We start from the raw sequence: 17,625 nt of genomic DNA on the forward strand, positions 1-17,625 counted from the left end.
GTTAAGTAGGCTTCATTTCAATACTTTATTTGTGGAGTTTATTTCATTTTTTCCCCCTTAAGTTCTTCATGTTTAAATACTCAGGAAGTACTTCTGAACTTTGTTTAAAAATGTTTACTCTCATCTTAATCATTAAAATGTGCTGTATTAAGGGGCATCTGGCTGGCTCAGTTAGTTAAGCCTCTGCCTTTGGCACAGGTCATGATCCTGGGGTCCTGGGATCGAGCCCCACATCAGGCTCCCTGCCTGCTTTCCCTCTCCCTCAGTGCTCCCCGTTTGTGCTCTTCTGCTCTCTCTGTGTCAAACAAACAAAGTCTTAAACAATGTGCTATTCACTTCAGACTGTACAACTTGTACTCTTGCCCCCCACAAAGTGATATTCTTTCTGTTCATCTTTTAAAATTGTAAGTTTCTATGAATGAAACCATTTGTTGAACATGTAAAGTCCATAGCTCAGTGACTTTAAGTGTTCAACAAATGGTTTAATATTGACCCTCACACGTAGTGACTATGATGAATTTTAATCTAAAATTTAGTCTTTGTACTTTTAATAATGGCTATGCTATACACATGCATCCCTTAACAGAAAAATAACCAAGTTAAGCAAGATGATCATGTTGCACTGAGGTTTATTATGATTATTGCTAATAGGTAAGAATAATTAAAATTATTTGTGATATTTCATTTTCCTATTAATAATTAGGACAGTCCCATTTTACTTCTGCTGTCCTGTTGTCCCAGTAATTTTTAACAAATAATCATCCATATATTCTCAAAAGTCCTCAGTTTAGAAGATAAAGGACATGGTTACCCAGTTATATCACTAGATGTAATAAATTTCTGAATTGAATTTAGGTAGAAAATATTATGTATATTAATGCCTGCCCCTTGTTTTCTGTATGAGTAAGAATGCTTTCTTTTGCTGTAAAATGAGCAAACAATACCCACAAATTTCCCATTTTACCTCAGTTGGGAGAAATGTTAAATTCATAGTGCAAGTGCTATCAGGCAGGTGCCAGAGAGAATCTGCTTCTACTAGATGGGCTCTTCCTTTGTATCTTTAAATGTTTTATCTTGAAATTATTTTTTAAATGACCTCAGGTCTCTTCTAAAATAAGTGTATTACATCATAATATGAATCGATAATTTACAACATACGATTGAGTAAAAGGATCAGAATATAAAATTGTATATATAGTCTCATCCCATCTATGTGGGTGGGAATGTGGTGTATAGACAAGAAAGCTAAGAGGCAAAACACCAAAACTTTAATAATAACTGTGATCAGGGGATGAGGTGATGGGTAATGTATTTCTGTTTATCTCTATATTCTAAATTTGCTTTCATTTCCACTAATTATTCTTTATTCACCTGATAGCGGATGGAAGAGCCCACTCTCATTTCTAGAAAGCGGTTCGAGAGAAGATTTTTATTTGTCAGATGCAGATAAGCTCAAGACTGTAGAAACATGTTGTCCTGAAGCTTTACAGCCACGACTTTTCCTTAGAGAGATTTAACTCCACCTTAACAGATTCAGGATGAGCTGAAACAGCAGAAACATAACACGCAAATCCTGTAATAAAAATAGAGTTGTAGTGGGTGTTGACCAGAATAGCTCAGATCAATAAGAAAGACGTGAGATCATCTCTGTATTTGTTTTCTCTGATAACTTGCCTTTTGGACTGTCAGTGTTATTATTATATTGAGCTGTATTAACCCAGTATCTGCTTTGAATGATGAAAGAATCATGGTATAGGGAAAAGACTCTATGTTCTCAGTTTCCTGGAGAAGTGGGCCATGTTATAAATAATTCAGTCATCGTTGCTTTTTTGGAGATAACATATGTTAACCGCAGGTAAAATATTTGAGCAAATACGCAATTCTTTAAGGACTGCATTTAAAACTCAGTTCTTTAAAATGGAAGAAGTGGGCCAGCGAGAGTACCCGGGACTCAGTGCATGTCTGGACAGTTTCCAATTGCTTATTCTTCACCTTTGTCGCTGTCCTGACAGGTATGCTGAGACAAGCAGACAGGTCATTTGTTTCGGATACAGAGCGATGGGTTGTATTCAAAACCCTGAAGGCCTAAAGAGGACCTTTACCCTGGCAAGATTTGAAATTCATCACACAGCAATCCGCAGTTTATGCATTTCCTCAGACTTCTGGCTTGTAGAAGGAATTCATACAGCTATGTATTGGAATTACTTGGAGACCTTTTTAAAAATAAGCAATACCTGGGCCTCATCCAGACCTATTCTAAGTGAATTTTTCTAAGATGAGGACTCAAAGTGGGTATTTTTTAAAAGTTGCTCTAATTCTAATCTGCAGCTGGGATGGGTAATTACCCTGTGATTGCTTCTCACATCTCTACCACGTACGATCAGCAGAAAAAGAAGGCTATTGAATGAATAAGCCAGGACTTGAAGCTGCACTGCTAGAGCTCTTGGCCTGATGGCTTGCTATGCTAACTTGCCTTGGTAAAGTTATCCTGACCAGAGCTCCCTCTGTTCCCTCAGATGACTTATTCCATAACAGTTGTGGATGATGCTACCTGTGCCTCATGTCTGTGACCCAGCAAAGCTGCTCTGCAGAAAGCTCCCGAGGACACATCGCCTCCATAATGTAAAGGTAAAGGGGTCTTTATAGCAGGAAAGATCACGTTACTACTGTGCATACAAACTCTTCAGTAATTCCTTGTTGCCTTCGTGTGCTCTAAGTCTGTGTGTCGCCCTGCGCTTCCCACCCAGCCAGATTTAATATCCCGCCCTGCCTCCTCTGCCCACTCCTTCCTTCCCTCATACAAGGTCGAATTGGGAAAAACCGTTGCTCACCTCCTAGGCTTATGAGCATCAAATGAAAATCTTGAAATATATTTAGTATGGTGACGAAAGTGCAGTAAGAACTTGCCACAAGACTAAATACATACACTGCCCCCCCTGAAATAAGCTACATCACAACAATAGTCACTCTACTGTTGTTATCATGACACACTTGTCTGCTTCTCCCTTCATTTTCCGGTAGCATGAAGTGCATATCCCTATGAAAAGGTTTATCACATTGTCTTGCAGTTGACTCTTTGCCAGTGTATGTAATAGCATAGGACCCGATGAACAATAGGTACGTAATTTATGTTTTATGAAATCAAGGCCCATTGATTTAAGATTTTCAAGGAGTGATAGTTTTGTTTCATTTGTTGGTTTGGGTTTTTTGTCCAGCCATCTATTTTCATTAACACGTTCAGACCCTCAGATATTCATTCAATGAGTGACTGAATGGTCCCTTTAGAACCAAGAACTAATAAGAACTATGACTGCAGTTCACAAAGTTCTGCTAACTGGCTCGTAAATGGCTCAGAACTTTGAACCTTAGCTTTCTAAGACCCTTCTCCATAAAATTAATCTCTAACTGTATCCAAAATTACCACAGAAGAGTTTAAACTAGATTGGAAAATCACTGTAATGAGTCTCCCTTAGCACTGCAGTTGAAATTCAGTTGCTAAATCTATTTCATTGAAAAGAAATAGATTATCAAGGCACATCTGTTTTAATTTTTCTCTTTTAAGAGGGCCAATTGTGTAAGTAGGTCAGTACTGAATGTGGTTGCCAGAGTTTGATATTGTAGGTTTTTATCCTGTAGCTGTTAGTTTTTCTTCTATGAAAATAGACATGTTAGAGGTTGGTTAGTCATTCACATTGAATTTTCACAGTCCATCTTAGGAAATCAGGATAAATTAGTGTCTTCAGCTGAGGCGGCAGTGAGCAAATTGTGAGCATGCCTCTATCCCTCTCCTCTCAGAACCTGGTGCTTGGCTAGTGTTCTAGAACAAATTCCCAAATCCCTCAGGTTATGTCCTTGGGACCCAGTCTGGTGAAAGGCTGGAGCTAAAGAGTTCTTGTTATGACTTTTATTCAGTAAGTATTTATTGACTTTCTGTCACCTGCTGGATAATTTGATTGATTGAGCAAAAGGGTTAATTTGGGAATTCCTGGCACCATGGCTAGGGGGAGGTGAGCTCAATGGGACTGAGAGCTTTCTGCGGCACTTCTTACATTTCAGACACGGTCACTGCCCACATGACTCACTGAGAGCACCTCAAGCCCTGTTGCTTCTTAACATTTTTACACTGTTTACTTGTCTTAACTTCCTTCCTTCCTTTGTCGTTACTCTGTCTGTCTTCCATGTTAGATGGTCAGCTGTATGAGGGCAGAAACCATGTGTGTATTGCTTTCTGTTTTACCCACGCTAGGCAGATGGTGCATGCTAGTGTTACTCAGAATAGGGATGTGCTCTGGTTCTAGATTTTCAGGTTCAGTTCCCTCCACGGGTGGCTTCTTTACCTTCAGATGTACACTTACAGTATGAAAATATAATAGAAGAAGGGGGATAAGCCCAGGTCAAAAAGGGAGTTGGTTGATGGTTACAGCTGACACTCCAGTCAATGTTTGGTACATGCTGAAGAAGGACTGGCCAAATGAGAATGTTCTGAGAACCTGTGTGGATCCTTAGAAATACTGGTCTGAACTTGTTTGGTTAGGGGGAAAATAACCAGGTGAGTATGTGTTTTTTCGCAGATGTGGCTGGATGTAATCTTGACTCGTTAGGAGTGACTGGGCATTTAGGTGCCAGGCTCTCTGGGTGACCACAGTGAAGGATGTGGTCTGTATCTTAACCTTCAAATTGCTTTAGAGTCCAGGATGCTTTAGTAAAAGGAAACCATCATTTTTAAAAAAATATCAGGTTTAAAACTAAGCATACACTTGGATTTCAAATACAGCATTGACATCTGAATGTATCCTGCTGTACATAATCAAGTTGCAGCAGCCTCTTTTACATCTCTGTAGATACAAGATACATCTAGAGCTAGCAGCCACTCGATGAGAGAGCCTGTGACTGAAGAATTTCCTATTTTAAGAGATTATTTGGTTTGATTATTATTTAAGAGATTATTTTAAGAGATTATCTGGTTCCTAGAGTCCCAGAAGGTGGGTATTCCAAGGACCCTCTTATCAAGAAAAAACTTAAGTGATTGTTGAAGTTCCAAAAGGCGACTGGAATGCTACAAGGGGATTATTAGTAACTTTCATATCAAGACTGGCTCTAGAGAGGCTCAACTGATTGTTCCCACTGTGAAGTGGGTGGGGGCCTCCAGAACTGTGGACCAGCTCAGGCTGGAGCCCAGTTTGCTGACAGAAGGCCTCCAGTCTGCCTCCTGAGACAGTCAGGAGAAGAATGACAAGAAAAGGTGCTTGACTTCACATTCTCAGGCCCGAGGGCAGAGTTCGCACTCGGATACTTCTTCATGAGCGATTTAGTATGACGGCCGCAGGGCCAGAGTAGATCAGAGCTGACAGGCAGCAGTCAGACCACCGGAGCGCTGTTTGTGTAGGCCGCCGTTTAGGGGCCCAGGAATGACTTCGTTATTCAGAATTCTTTCCTGTGCTGATTTTGATTTATTAAAATTTATCTACATTTTCAATATCCCAATATCTTATGTTGTGTTATATAAGACAACGAAATAAAATTATACTTTGATTACAAAATAGTCCACATGCAATGAAGAAATTACACACCCCACTAAACTCCCACTGAACACTCACAGTTTTATGTAGTGCTTACTCATTTCTCAAGCATTAGTCATCCACATTCAGAGGGTTAGCTTCTGTAAAGAGCAGTTCATTTTGCTTGCCTTTCTTTCTTTTCCTTCCTTCCTTCCTTCCTTATCTCCTTCTTTCTTTCCTTCCTTCCTTTCTTAGAATGCTCAAGGTTTTCTCCAGCAATTAAAAATAAAGCATAAAAATGATCTTGGCCTGGGACACCTGGGTGGCTCAGTGGGTTAAAGCCTCTGCCTTTGGCTCAGGTCATGATCCCAGGATCCTGGGATCGAGCCCCGCATCGGGCTCTCTGCTCCGCAGGGAGTCTGCTTCTTCCTCTCTCTCTGCCTGCCTCTCTGCCTACTTGTGATCTCTGTCTGTCAAATAAATAAATAAAAATATTAAAAAAAATGATCTTGGCCTAAAGTTGTGCTAAGGTTCACGTATATATCCAAAGGATATTAGCAGCAAATAGTCTTCTGAAGTATGCATAAAAACACATACAGCACCATTCATTAAGTCACATGGCATTGATAATAACTTTTAACTTATGTTTACTCCAAAGTTTAAAAGAGAATCAGAAAAATATTTAATCTATCCAGTTTCTTTTGTCTTGTGCCAAAATATATCTTGGAATTTCAGTGAGTCAGACTAGTCGAATAAAGAGAAAAGATCAAAGACAACATTTAGAATGTGGGTAAGAAACACATAGAGGAAATTTAAATAATATCCAAAATAAACAAGTGAGAATTTTTATATAGGACACGACAGCATAGGCAGTAACTGCCAAACACTGCCAGAACTGTGTGTCATCAAGTATTTAAGTATAAATGAGATCAGAAGGATTCTCATGGGTATGTGGTACATCTCCAAGCACCAACACCACTTGGTTCTTCTGCTCCAATAGCGCTGTCAGTGATGAACTTTTGTGGTAACATATTGGGATCTTTCTGGCACCATACCGCCGCCAACAGAGAGATCTAGCATGGGTATTGTGGGGGCTGTTGTTCATTGTTAAGACAGGTCCAGTCCAGGGACACTGTTCTTCTATGGTGCCCACCAACAGGTGCTTCTGTCTTCTTTAGGGATAGCCGACTAACCAAAGTAAACTAGTAACTGTGTTATTATATGTAATTATTTGTCAGCATCAAATGATTTCCTAGGAAAATAAAGCAGTTGTTTATTTATCTGAATTCCCAAATAATATTGTTAAAGAGTTTATATTTTTCTTATAGCATTCATTTTATTGTGTTCTGTTTTGTATTATATTTACTTGCTTACACATATGCTAGATGCTAACTGAATTGGAAGTGAACATCTGAGTAATTCCCACTTGTGTTCTGCATGGTTGGGGCACCGTTCTTCCAGCTTTATCAGTCGCCAGAAATGGTGGCTTCACAGGCTCATGCTCAGGTAGGGCTGCAGAGTTTGGGCTGTACGGTACCAGCAGTGACAGCAGACTGTTGTCTGGAGAAGTGGAAGGAGATACAGCCTGAGGAAAAATGGGAATCATATGCAAGGAAATGACCCGTAAACCTGTCCTATGCATCATCAGATTTAAAGGCATTAAGTGTGAGTCTCTAGTCAAGAAGCTGAAGCAGGAAGTCTGGGCTAAGGATAAGGTCATGAAACAGGATGTGAAATGGGTCAACACTGGTGATTAAGACTGGGAACAGAGCAAAGATGTCAAGGTTCAGAATTATTACGTGTTGAAACAAAGGAGCTGACTGACTGGCTTGAAGGTAAAGGGTTAGGCCAGCCAGGGATATTTGCTTCTTATTGTAGGTACATAAGGAATTTCTCTGGATGAATCAAAGTAGTTAATTATGTATTCCACAAAGAGTGATAATAAGGTAGCCTAACCCCAACCCTAATAACCTCTTGAAGGAGTGAAGCAAGATAGTTTGATGAGTGTGCTTCTCATCAGAAGGAGTTTTTTTTTTTTTTTGGGGGGGGGGGAGTAATATTCAGCCTGGAAGCTTCTCATACTGTACCCAAAATCAAATTCATAAAAAGCCCCCCTGCTGCAGAAAAAGTATTTGGCAAGGGAAGCTTTTGCAGGAGTATTTTATGAAACATATATTGTAGGAGAGCCACATCTTCTGAAATTACCCATATTTGAATAGTCTTACAGTAGATAGTACTTTCCAGAGATGGTCTTCGCAGTATATCCCATCTCACATGCAGTTTCTACACGGTGAGGCTGATGAGTCTTCCGGCAGTTGGTAGGATTCGTATTTCCTCCCTTGGAACTGGGAAAACCTTTGTAACTGCCTTAACGGATACAGTGCAATTGAGTGACGCTGCGTGACTTCGGGGGTGGGGGTGTGTGTGTCATAAAAATGTCACATGTGTTCCCATTGTCCTCTTAAGACATTCACTCTCAGGGGCGCCTGGGTGGTTCAGTCATTAAGCATCTGCCTTCAGTTCAGGTCATGATCCCGGGGTCCTGAGATCAAGCCCCAGGTCAGGCTCCCTGCTCAGCGGGAAGCCTGCTGCTTCTCTCTCCCACTCCTCCTGCATGTGCTCCCTCTCTTCTGTCTCCCCCTGTCAAATAAATACACACAATCTTAAAAAAAAAAAAGACATTCCCTCTCAGATGGCAGCCATTATGCTGTGAGGAGGCCCAAGGGCCGCATGCAGGACTGGGCGCAGGTGTCCGGCGCTCGGCCACGGCTCCGACCCCGGCCTTCGCGCAGCTGACCTCCGCGCCGGACGAGCGACCAGCGAGCGCTCCGATGCTTCCTCCGCCCCGGCGCGTCCTCGGCTTCCTGTCCTTCCCCAGCCCATGGCCCGGGAGGCAGGGATAAGACGCTGTCAGTGACTCTGCTCACATTTCATACTTATGAGCAAAACAAATGATGTTTATTTTTTTAAATCCTAAATTTAGAGTGGTTTGTTATTTAGCAATAAATAACTGGAACAAGTTACAAATAGAAACAATTGTAGATTGTGTTGTAGAAATACCACTTTGATGAGGACAATTCAAGGCTATTCTCATGAACTTGGTTTCATTTTTTCCTATGCTCTTACCAAGGGAGCATATATGTATTTTATATATATATATATATAAAATATATGCTATATAATATAATAATATATTAGTATATGATAATATATTCATATTATTATATGAATATAATAATTTTTCATACTTGATTAATGGTTATTTTAAATTTAGAAAAAATATAGCAACAAATTATGCTTACAATGTAAAATTTATTTCTAAAAATGAGTACTGCATGTTAAAAAATACTGTTTTTGCTCTCTGAAAATCATTGAACAAATTGGGTTGATGATAATACAAACACAATCTTGCGCAGAATTTTTTCTTAATATTTTACATGGATAGTGACAAAATGATGTCCCTAGACACTAGTTTTTTTTTTTTTCCCCAGAAATACAGTTTGCTAATGTAGAGATGTCAGAACAAATGACTATTGGAAATGACAGCTTATAATTGAATGCAGCACTAATTTGAATATTTTAAAAACTTAATCATTCATATCTCCAGGTTCCTGTGAATGTCTTCGATATTAAGAACAGTGAACATTTCCATTACAGCATCTTGGGTTAAAAAAAAAAAAAAAAAAGGAAGCATCTAACGTTTATGTCTTAATTGAGTTAAATGCCTAAGCCTTCAGTGATGTTGCATATAATATGCCAGGGAAAATAAAAATATCCTCAGATGAAAGAAGTGCTAATAAGGCCTGTCTAAAATCTTCCTGAAATAACTAGGTATTGTACATTTGAGCAATTATTCTTCAAAAATCTAAAAGATTACCCATTTCAATTTGACTAACATGACAACTGAAAATGACTGCAAGCTTCCAAAAAGAGGCACAATATAATCAACATGGCACTTGAGAAAGATGATGAATAGTGTTGCATGTGTAAAACAGAGCTGTGGTTCTCAAGAAAGTGAGGTTGGAGGGAATGCAGGGCAGGACATGGACAAACTTGTTTCCTGGAGAATCAGAAACATTTCTCTCCTATCCTCCCTTAACTTCCCAGCCTCCACTAAAACGGTCGAGTAGTGGGAAATGCTGGCAACTTGAAAAGGTTTGGGTCAGGTTGTAGGAAGAGAAATTGAAGGACAGAACAAAGAAATACGGATTACAAAAAAAGACTTGGCAGGGTGGAATTTTTATTTGGATATAGTAACTACACTGAGGCAGATTGAAATACAGAGAAAGTGGGATATAGGAATGAGAGAGGAAGAAAAATTATGTTGGGCTACTTATTTAAAAAAAAAAACCTTTTATATCTGAGCAATGAATTGTTTAGACTTCAAGAATTGGTTTTGTGGGGAAGTTGATATTTTTATATTTCAATGTAACCTGGTTCATCTTCATATACTGGGAAGCTCAATATAATTTCCATACAGATTTTTTACTTTGACTTATGCTATTTAATGTGACAAAATGAGTCATTTTCCATTGAAGTATGAACATGTTGGTTTAGAGCATAAGAAATAATATTTTAAGGGTTGCTAATTTATTCTTGGTAATGTTCTTTTTACACTAGTAAGTACATCGGTTGTTTTTTTTTTTAATAGAAATGCTGTATTAACTTCCAAAAAAATCCCATGAACTACTTTTTTTTTTTTTAAAGATTTTATTTATTTATTTGTCAGAGAGAGAGCGAGTGAGAGCGAGCACAGGCAGACAGAGTGGAAGGAAGAGTCAGAGGGAGAAGCAGGCTCCCTGCGGAGCAAGGAGCCCAATGTGGGACTCGATCCCAGGACGCTGGGATCATGACCTGAGCCGAAGGCAGCTGCTTAACCAACTGAGCCACCCAGGTGTCCCCATGAGCTACTTTTGATAGACATATGTTTCTTAAGAATGTAGCTGTGGCGTACATTATGATTTGCTATCAGACCTTGTTTGTTGCCCTTGCTGCTTTGACCTTCTCAGTTTTTCTAGGTTTATGTCCTCCCCACCTACCTGTGGTCTGGCTCATCCCTTCGTCTTCTGTTCACCTCCTTAATGAGTCCCTATGTACCCCAGAATCCCTGACAGCTGACCTGTACCCCCACTGTGGTTGCTACGGGAAAATACTGTAGGTAGTGTTGCAAAGACCTGTTTCCTGTGTATTTTTGTCTCGTGTGAAGAGCCTAGTCTCAACCATTGCTCCATTAACTGCAATTTTTGGCAATGTATCTAATTCAGATCAAGATGACGTTCATATATATCCTTTGCAGACTGGATGGGGAGGCATGATTGATGGCTCTGCAATTACTAATATAGAAAGCTTTACATAGCCTAGATCCCTGTTCTACAGCCAGGGGTATTTTAAAAGCCAACATTCAGAGAGGGTGCTGTGTGGTTGGGCTCTGTTTAACTTTGCTACCAATCAGTGTCTCAGAGTTAAGGAAGTCTATCCCCCAAAGAAGTGCTTAGTCTCTAAATGTCAAAACATTCTCCTTTTTGAAAGAACCGTTTCTTTTGTGTGCAAAAGGTCTTCCTCTGACTCACTCAGTGTGTTCTCCTTAGCATTAAAAAATAAACAGAAGCGACATATCCTTAAAATAGCTATCTGAACTTGAGTCACCTGTGCATCCCTGAAGCTCTCTAAATGAATGAACTGTCAAACATCACACAGCGGTGGGAATTAAAACTGCTGAACTTAAGGTATTAGAGACAATACAGGGCTTCTTCAGGGCAGCGTGTCTGCCAGAGTTCACACAGCTGCTGTGTCTCCACATTTCTCCCAGTGTATTAAAACATTCCCTTTGAATAACACAGGCTCTGTGCTACATTACTTAACCTCCGGGTGATGTGAAGCCTTCAAACCATCATCCAATTAGAGCTGACACTCTTCTAGTTAGCTACTGTATCTGGAAGAAGAACAAAGGGGGAATGTAAGAAAAAGACGTGTTGCTTCGATTGGAGAAATGTACAAAGATTAATCATGCCTTTGTAGAACTGTGAGCGTCTATTAACGTAGCATTTCAGTTCGGTGCAGTGCTTATTTATTTTTGCTAAAAAGCTGTAATGTTGGTTTTGAAACTGCCTGACTTCCTGTAACAGAGATGCTTTTGCTCCTCTGCCCCGGTTCCCTAACCTCAAACCTTGGTAGCAATTAAAAGTTTGCTCTTCCTGCCTTCTTTTTGCAAATTGCCCTTTCACTGACTCTGTGGTTCAAGCCAGTGACCAGACATGCCAAAGAGCCTCTTCTCTGCTGGAGCCCCAAATAAAGTCGGTGGAATGACCATCTCCCACATTACCTTGGCCATCCAGCTTCTTCTGCAGATTAATATTGTAGGCGAAGCTTTTATATGCAGAGTTAGGAAATTCTCACAAGGAAATGACGATAGAGTTCTACCTCACTTGGATACATTACTTTCACACTAGTTCTTCAAGTGACTCTGCACGGATCTTTCTCTTGGGACCCCTCCTGCCTTTCCACAAGAGTAGATGTGATTCTGGATTTCTTTCCAAGCTCAATTTTAAGTAAGGCCCTAGCCTTAAACCAGAGGAAAGTTGATATTCATTTCTATGCTGTCTCACAGGCTCCTGGCAAGAAGTGTACTCTGTTTAATGAGGAAGGGGGAAATGAATTCTCCACTTCCTGCCCACTCTTCCTGTGGCACTACTCGTGTCCTTGGCTTGATCCAGCTAAATCAATACTTCTCTTCAAGAGAAACCTAAGTATTTACTCGTTTGTTTGTTTTTGGGCAATGTAGCCTATCCCATTGTGAGGAAAGATCTTTTCTCTCTTTGCAGGGTCTGCCTTGCCCTTTTCGTCTAGGGACAGTAAGGCCCCTCGATTAGGGTAAGAAACTCTAGGCACTTTCCAGTACTTAAGATGCAGTGACATCCTGTGTACACACACGTATTAAAGAGATACTCTTCTTGTTTTCCCACGAATGTCTCCTGAGCTGATTGAAGTTTTCTGGTGGAGAATCTGATGAGATAGAAAAGGAACTGCTTGCTTATTTCTCTTTCTGCACTTGAACTTTCAACCTCTACTGGGGGCTGGTGGGTACTTATGGTCTCCTGAACATACAGTTTTCACCTTCATAATCTGCACTCACTCTGCCACTAACATGGTCTCCCATACTCAAGTCACTGCACAGACAGGTTCCCTCTTCCTTAGATTTTTCTTCCTCATGCTGGCCCTGGTCTTGCTCATTCTGCATATCCTTGCTCAGCACAAATTGTCTTTGCTACCCTTTTGGCATTCGTTTTGTATTATTCTACTTGGTCTGCCACAAAAAATACCACAGACTGCATGGCTTAAAAAACAGAAATTTATTTTCTCACGATTCTGGAGTCTTGACATCCCAGATGAAGGTTTGGCGGGATTTGGTTCCCAGTGAGAACCCTCTTCCTGTCTTGCAGATGTCTGCCTTCTCTCTGCGTCCTCATGCTGGCTTTCCTCTGTGCACACACACAGCGACAGAGAGTTCTCTGCTATCTCATAAAAACACTAGTGCTGTCTAATCCAGGCCCCACCCTTGGGACCTCATTTAAACTTAATTACTTTCTTAAAGGTCCCGTCTCCAAATATAGGCACCCAGGGGGTTAGGGCCTTAACATAGGAATTTTGGGGAGGCACAAATATTCACTCTATAACACATTCATTTTGCCTTATTTTTATAGTTAGTATATAAATATGTGTGTGTATATCTATGTATTTTGTCAATGCATTGTAAGCTCTTGTAAATGTGTCTTACACATTTTTATACTTTGCCTTTTGTTGGTACTGAATTCATGTTTTCTGATTGACAAGATATATTTAGATATGAGCCATTCACATGCTAATTTTCACTCACTTTCTAGTATACAATATTTAGTTTTAAAAAATCCCCACTTCCAAGGCTGCTTTAAAATTCTAGATGATTCTTTAGGAAAAAAAGAAAAAAAGCAACAAGCTTGAAAAATCTCTGCCTTCTCTCAACTTGAAGGTTTGGAAATGTCAAGAATTTTCTTTTTCAAAGATCTATTTTTATTCACATCCATTATATGAGATAAAGAATTTCTTACATCAGTTCTCTTAACTTTCTCATTTTTTCCTTATAATTTTGAGTTTCAGTGACTTTGGCTGAAAAATACTTATCTGTATAATATTTTTGTTGTTATACGCTAGATCACATGCTTACCTTTGACTTTCCAGTATGGCTTCTAATCTTTGAGTACAGTAATACTGTATGTGTATTCTAAATTGGAAGACTGAAAAGTATTGAATGAAATACATCACAGAGTTTTTCTGTTGGCACTAAGACACATAGCACATTAATTCATGCTTTTTGTCATTGTGAAAAGAAGACTCTTCGGAACTATTTTGTAAATGCTGCCTCTTTCTTTTCCAGTAAACACACATTTTAATATTCATGTAGCATCTAGCTTGTCGGGAAGCAGTTTATCTTAACGTCACATGAGTTTTTCTTTATTTAATTAAGTATATTTCATATAAAGATTTTATTTTGAAAAAACTAATCGTTAAAGTCACACTGGGTGTTTCATATAAAGGCAGTGTCTGCGAATACTGAGTATAATGTTGTAAGCAAAAGAAAAAAAATAAAAACAATGTGAATAATGGCCATTTAAATTCTTAATTTCAGAATTTTTAAATCTCAGAAAGGGAAATATTTTGGGTAATATTTTAGGTCAAACATAAATTGATGGAATTACTCAGCTGACTGAATTGTTAGCTGGAGCAAACCTCCCCTGACTTCATTTTCTTTACTTCTTTTAAGAATTTGTGTTGTATTTTTGTGGGAGAATGTTCATGGATTGTTTAAAACAATTCCAGAATTTTATTTAAGACCGTATTGGTTATTGTCGTTAAATTTTGGTCTCTAACTTTTAAAAGGAACAGAATTTTGGGAAGAACCTGCCGGCAGGTTTAACATTCACACTATTTAGTGAATTCATACATATTTCAAGAGAGATGACATTGTTTAGTCATTGTTTCTACCTGTCCAGAATCACTAACTTTTAATTTATAACTCACTACATGAAAAAGTTGGTAGTCAGAAGTATATATGGTATAAATGTCCAGAAAGAAGAATCAAAATTTTCCATTAATGGATATATCTGTAATATATTTAATACTGCAGTTTTATGCAAAATATTGCTATTGATTTCTTTCAAATAGAGAGGTAAGATCACAAACTATTCAGTATTTAAAGATTGGTAGTAAAAAAGACAGATATGTATGTCACTATGATGATGAGATATTAAGTGTGGAATTCTAATTACTGGACCTGATGGGGAAAGAAATCTGATAGAGTAAAAAAGCAATTATTATAAAACTGTTGATAGTGTAAGTAAATGACTTGTTCCTAAAATTAAAAAGTCAAACTTAGTTAATTATATCTTAGCTAATAAAAATTGCAGTGATAAGGTTTATAGATTGGTGAAAAACTAATGAATGCTTTAATGAATTTTCTAGTAAATTATATAAGTCAGAAGTAACTTAATAAGGAGTCTGAAAATGTTTAGAAGAGATTAGATTTATTGAGATATAAAATAATGCTAGAAATAGGGAAACTCCATTTCTATATAGGAAGAATTTAAATTTAATCTGCCTTGTTAGGTTGTATTTCATTGTCTGCAGCAATCTAGTACAAAGTAGTATTTAATCAATTAATTATTGCTTTAATTATGCAATTAATTATTACATGCATTAATATTAGAATTAGGCACTATATGAAAATAAAGGGAGGGGGTATGTGCATGTAACTGAAGGCTATAGGCAACAATTTAAAAATTGTGAATTAAAAAATTATGAGAACATGGGGCACCTGGGTGGCTCAGTGGGTTAAGCCGCTGCCTTCGGCTCAGGTCATGATCTCAGGGTCCTGGAATCGAGTCCCGCATCTGCCTCTCTGCTCAGCAGGGAGCCTGCTTCTCTCTCTCTCTCTCTCTCTCTCTCTGCCTGCCTCTCCATCTACTTGTGATCTCTGTCTGTCAAATAAATAAAATCTTTTAAAAAAATTATGAGAACATTTAACATGAGATCTACCCTTTTAACAGATGTTTAAGTGTACAGTACAGTGTTATTGACTACAGTCATAATGTTGTATAGCAGGTCTCTCAAACTTACTTATCTCATGTACCTGTTACTGTATACCCGTTGAATAACAACTCCCAATTTCCTCTTCCCCTCAGATCCTAGAAGTTAACCATTCTAATCTCTGCTTCTATGAAATTGGCTATTTTAGGTACTTCAAGTAAGTGGAATCATACAATTACTTGTCCATTTATGACTGTCTTATTTTACTTAGCATAATGTCTTCTAGCTTCATCCATGTTGTCACATGTTGCAGGATTTCATTTTTTATAAAGGCTAAATAATAGTCCATTGTATGTATATGTCACATTAAAATAAACATTCATCCATGGGGTGCCTGTGTGGCTCAGTGGGTTAATAAGCCTCTGCCTTTGGCTTAGGTCATGGTCTCAGGGTCCTGGGATGGAGCCCCACATCGGGCTCTCTGCTCAGCAGGAAGCCTGCTTCGCTCTCTCTCTCTGCCTGCCTTTCTGTCTACCTGTGATCTCTGTCTGTCAAATAAATAAATAAAATCTTTTAAAAAACCCCAAATATTCTTTCATTAATGACCTCTAGATTGTTCCTGCATCTTGACTATTGTGAATAATGGAGCCGTGAACATGAGAGTGCATGTATCTCTGAGATTCTGATTTTAATTTATTTTGAATAAATACCTACAAGTGGGGTTTCTGGGTCCTATGGTAATTCTAATTTTAATTTTTTGAGGAACCTCCATATTATTTTCCATAGCAGCTGCACCATTTTACATTCCCGCCAACAATGTACAAGGGTTTCAGTATTTCAGCATCCTTGATAGCACTTGTTATCTTTTGTTTTCTGAAAATGGTCATCCTAACAGGTGAGAGTGACTATCTCACCCTGGTGATTACCATCTTTTTATGTACCTGTTGGCTATTTGTATGTCTTCTTTGGAAAAATGTCTTTTAAGTCATTTAAGTCTTTTTAAATCAGGTTATTGTCATCATTATTCTTTATAATTCAGTTGTAAGAGTTCTTTGTACATTTTGGATATAACCCCCTTATCAGATACATGATGAACAAATGTTTTCACCCATTCTTTAAGTTTTACTCTGTTAGCTGTTTGCTGTGCAGAAGCTTTTTAGCTTTGTGTAGTCACATTTGTTTACTTTTGCTTTTGTTGCCTGTGCTTTTGGTGTTATATCCAAAAAGTCATTGCCAAGAGCAGTGTCATTAAGCATTTCTGCTATGTTTGTTTTTTTCCCTAGGAGTTCTACAGTTTTAGGTCTTACATTTAAATCTTTAATCCATTTGAATTGATTTTTGTGTATGATGTAAGGTCAGTCTCCAATAATGGCTTCTTTTGCATGTGGATATCCAGTTTTCCCAACATGATTTGTTGAATACATATCCTTTACCCATTGGGTGTTTTGGGACTCTTACCAAGGATCAGATGACTGTATGTATGAGTTTATTTGTGGGCTTTCTATTCTGTTCTGTTGGTTTTGATGTCTGTCATTATCCCAGTACCATACCGTTTTGATTACTATAGTTTTATAGTTAAGTTTTAAGATCAAGAAGTGTGAGCCCTTCAGCTTTGTTCTTCTTTTTCAAGGTAATTTTGACTACGTAGAGCTCTTTATGGTTCTGAATTTAGGATTCCCTTTCCTATTTGTGTAAAAAATGCCATTGAAATTTTGACAGAGACTGCAGTGAATCTGTAGATCACTTTGGGTAGTATGGACATTCTAACAGTATTAAGTCTTTCAGTCATGAACATGATTTGTCTTTCTGTTTGGCTTCTTTGTTTCAGTTTTCAATGTACAACTATTTAGCCTTATTCAGTAAATTTATTCTTAAGTATTTTATCCTTTTTGGTGCAGACATAAATGGTATTGTTTTCTTTATTTCCTTTTTAGATAAACTGCTGTTCGTGTGTAGAAATGCAACTAATTTTTGTATACAATTTTATACTTTGCATCTTTACTGAATTTATTGAATAGTTCTGTGTATGTGAACTCTTTAGGATTTTCTTCATGTAAGATTATGTTGT

The 17,625-nt window shown here is 38.3% G+C and overlaps 1 protein-coding gene across 2 annotated transcripts in view; it reads left to right on the forward strand.

Moving 5' to 3' along the window:
• LOC309843543 (uncharacterized protein) overlaps positions 1 to 17,625 on the forward strand; it is a 367,442-nt gene that overhangs the window by 61,244 nt on the left and 288,573 nt on the right. For both annotated transcript variants that reach the window (XM_082689073.1, XM_082689074.1), the window contains exon 2: positions 2,517 to 2,628. In XM_082689073.1, coding sequence (XP_082545199.1) covers positions 2,542 to 2,628 — 87 coding nt within the window. In that variant the 5' untranslated portion in view covers positions 2,517 to 2,541. The remainder of the gene's footprint in view (positions 1 to 2,516; positions 2,629 to 17,625) is intronic.

This window comes from Mustela nivalis, assembly GCF_964662115.1.
Source record: "Mustela nivalis genome assembly, chromosome: 11".
In the NCBI taxonomy this organism is placed as follows: Eukaryota; Metazoa; Chordata; class Mammalia; order Carnivora; family Mustelidae; genus Mustela; species Mustela nivalis.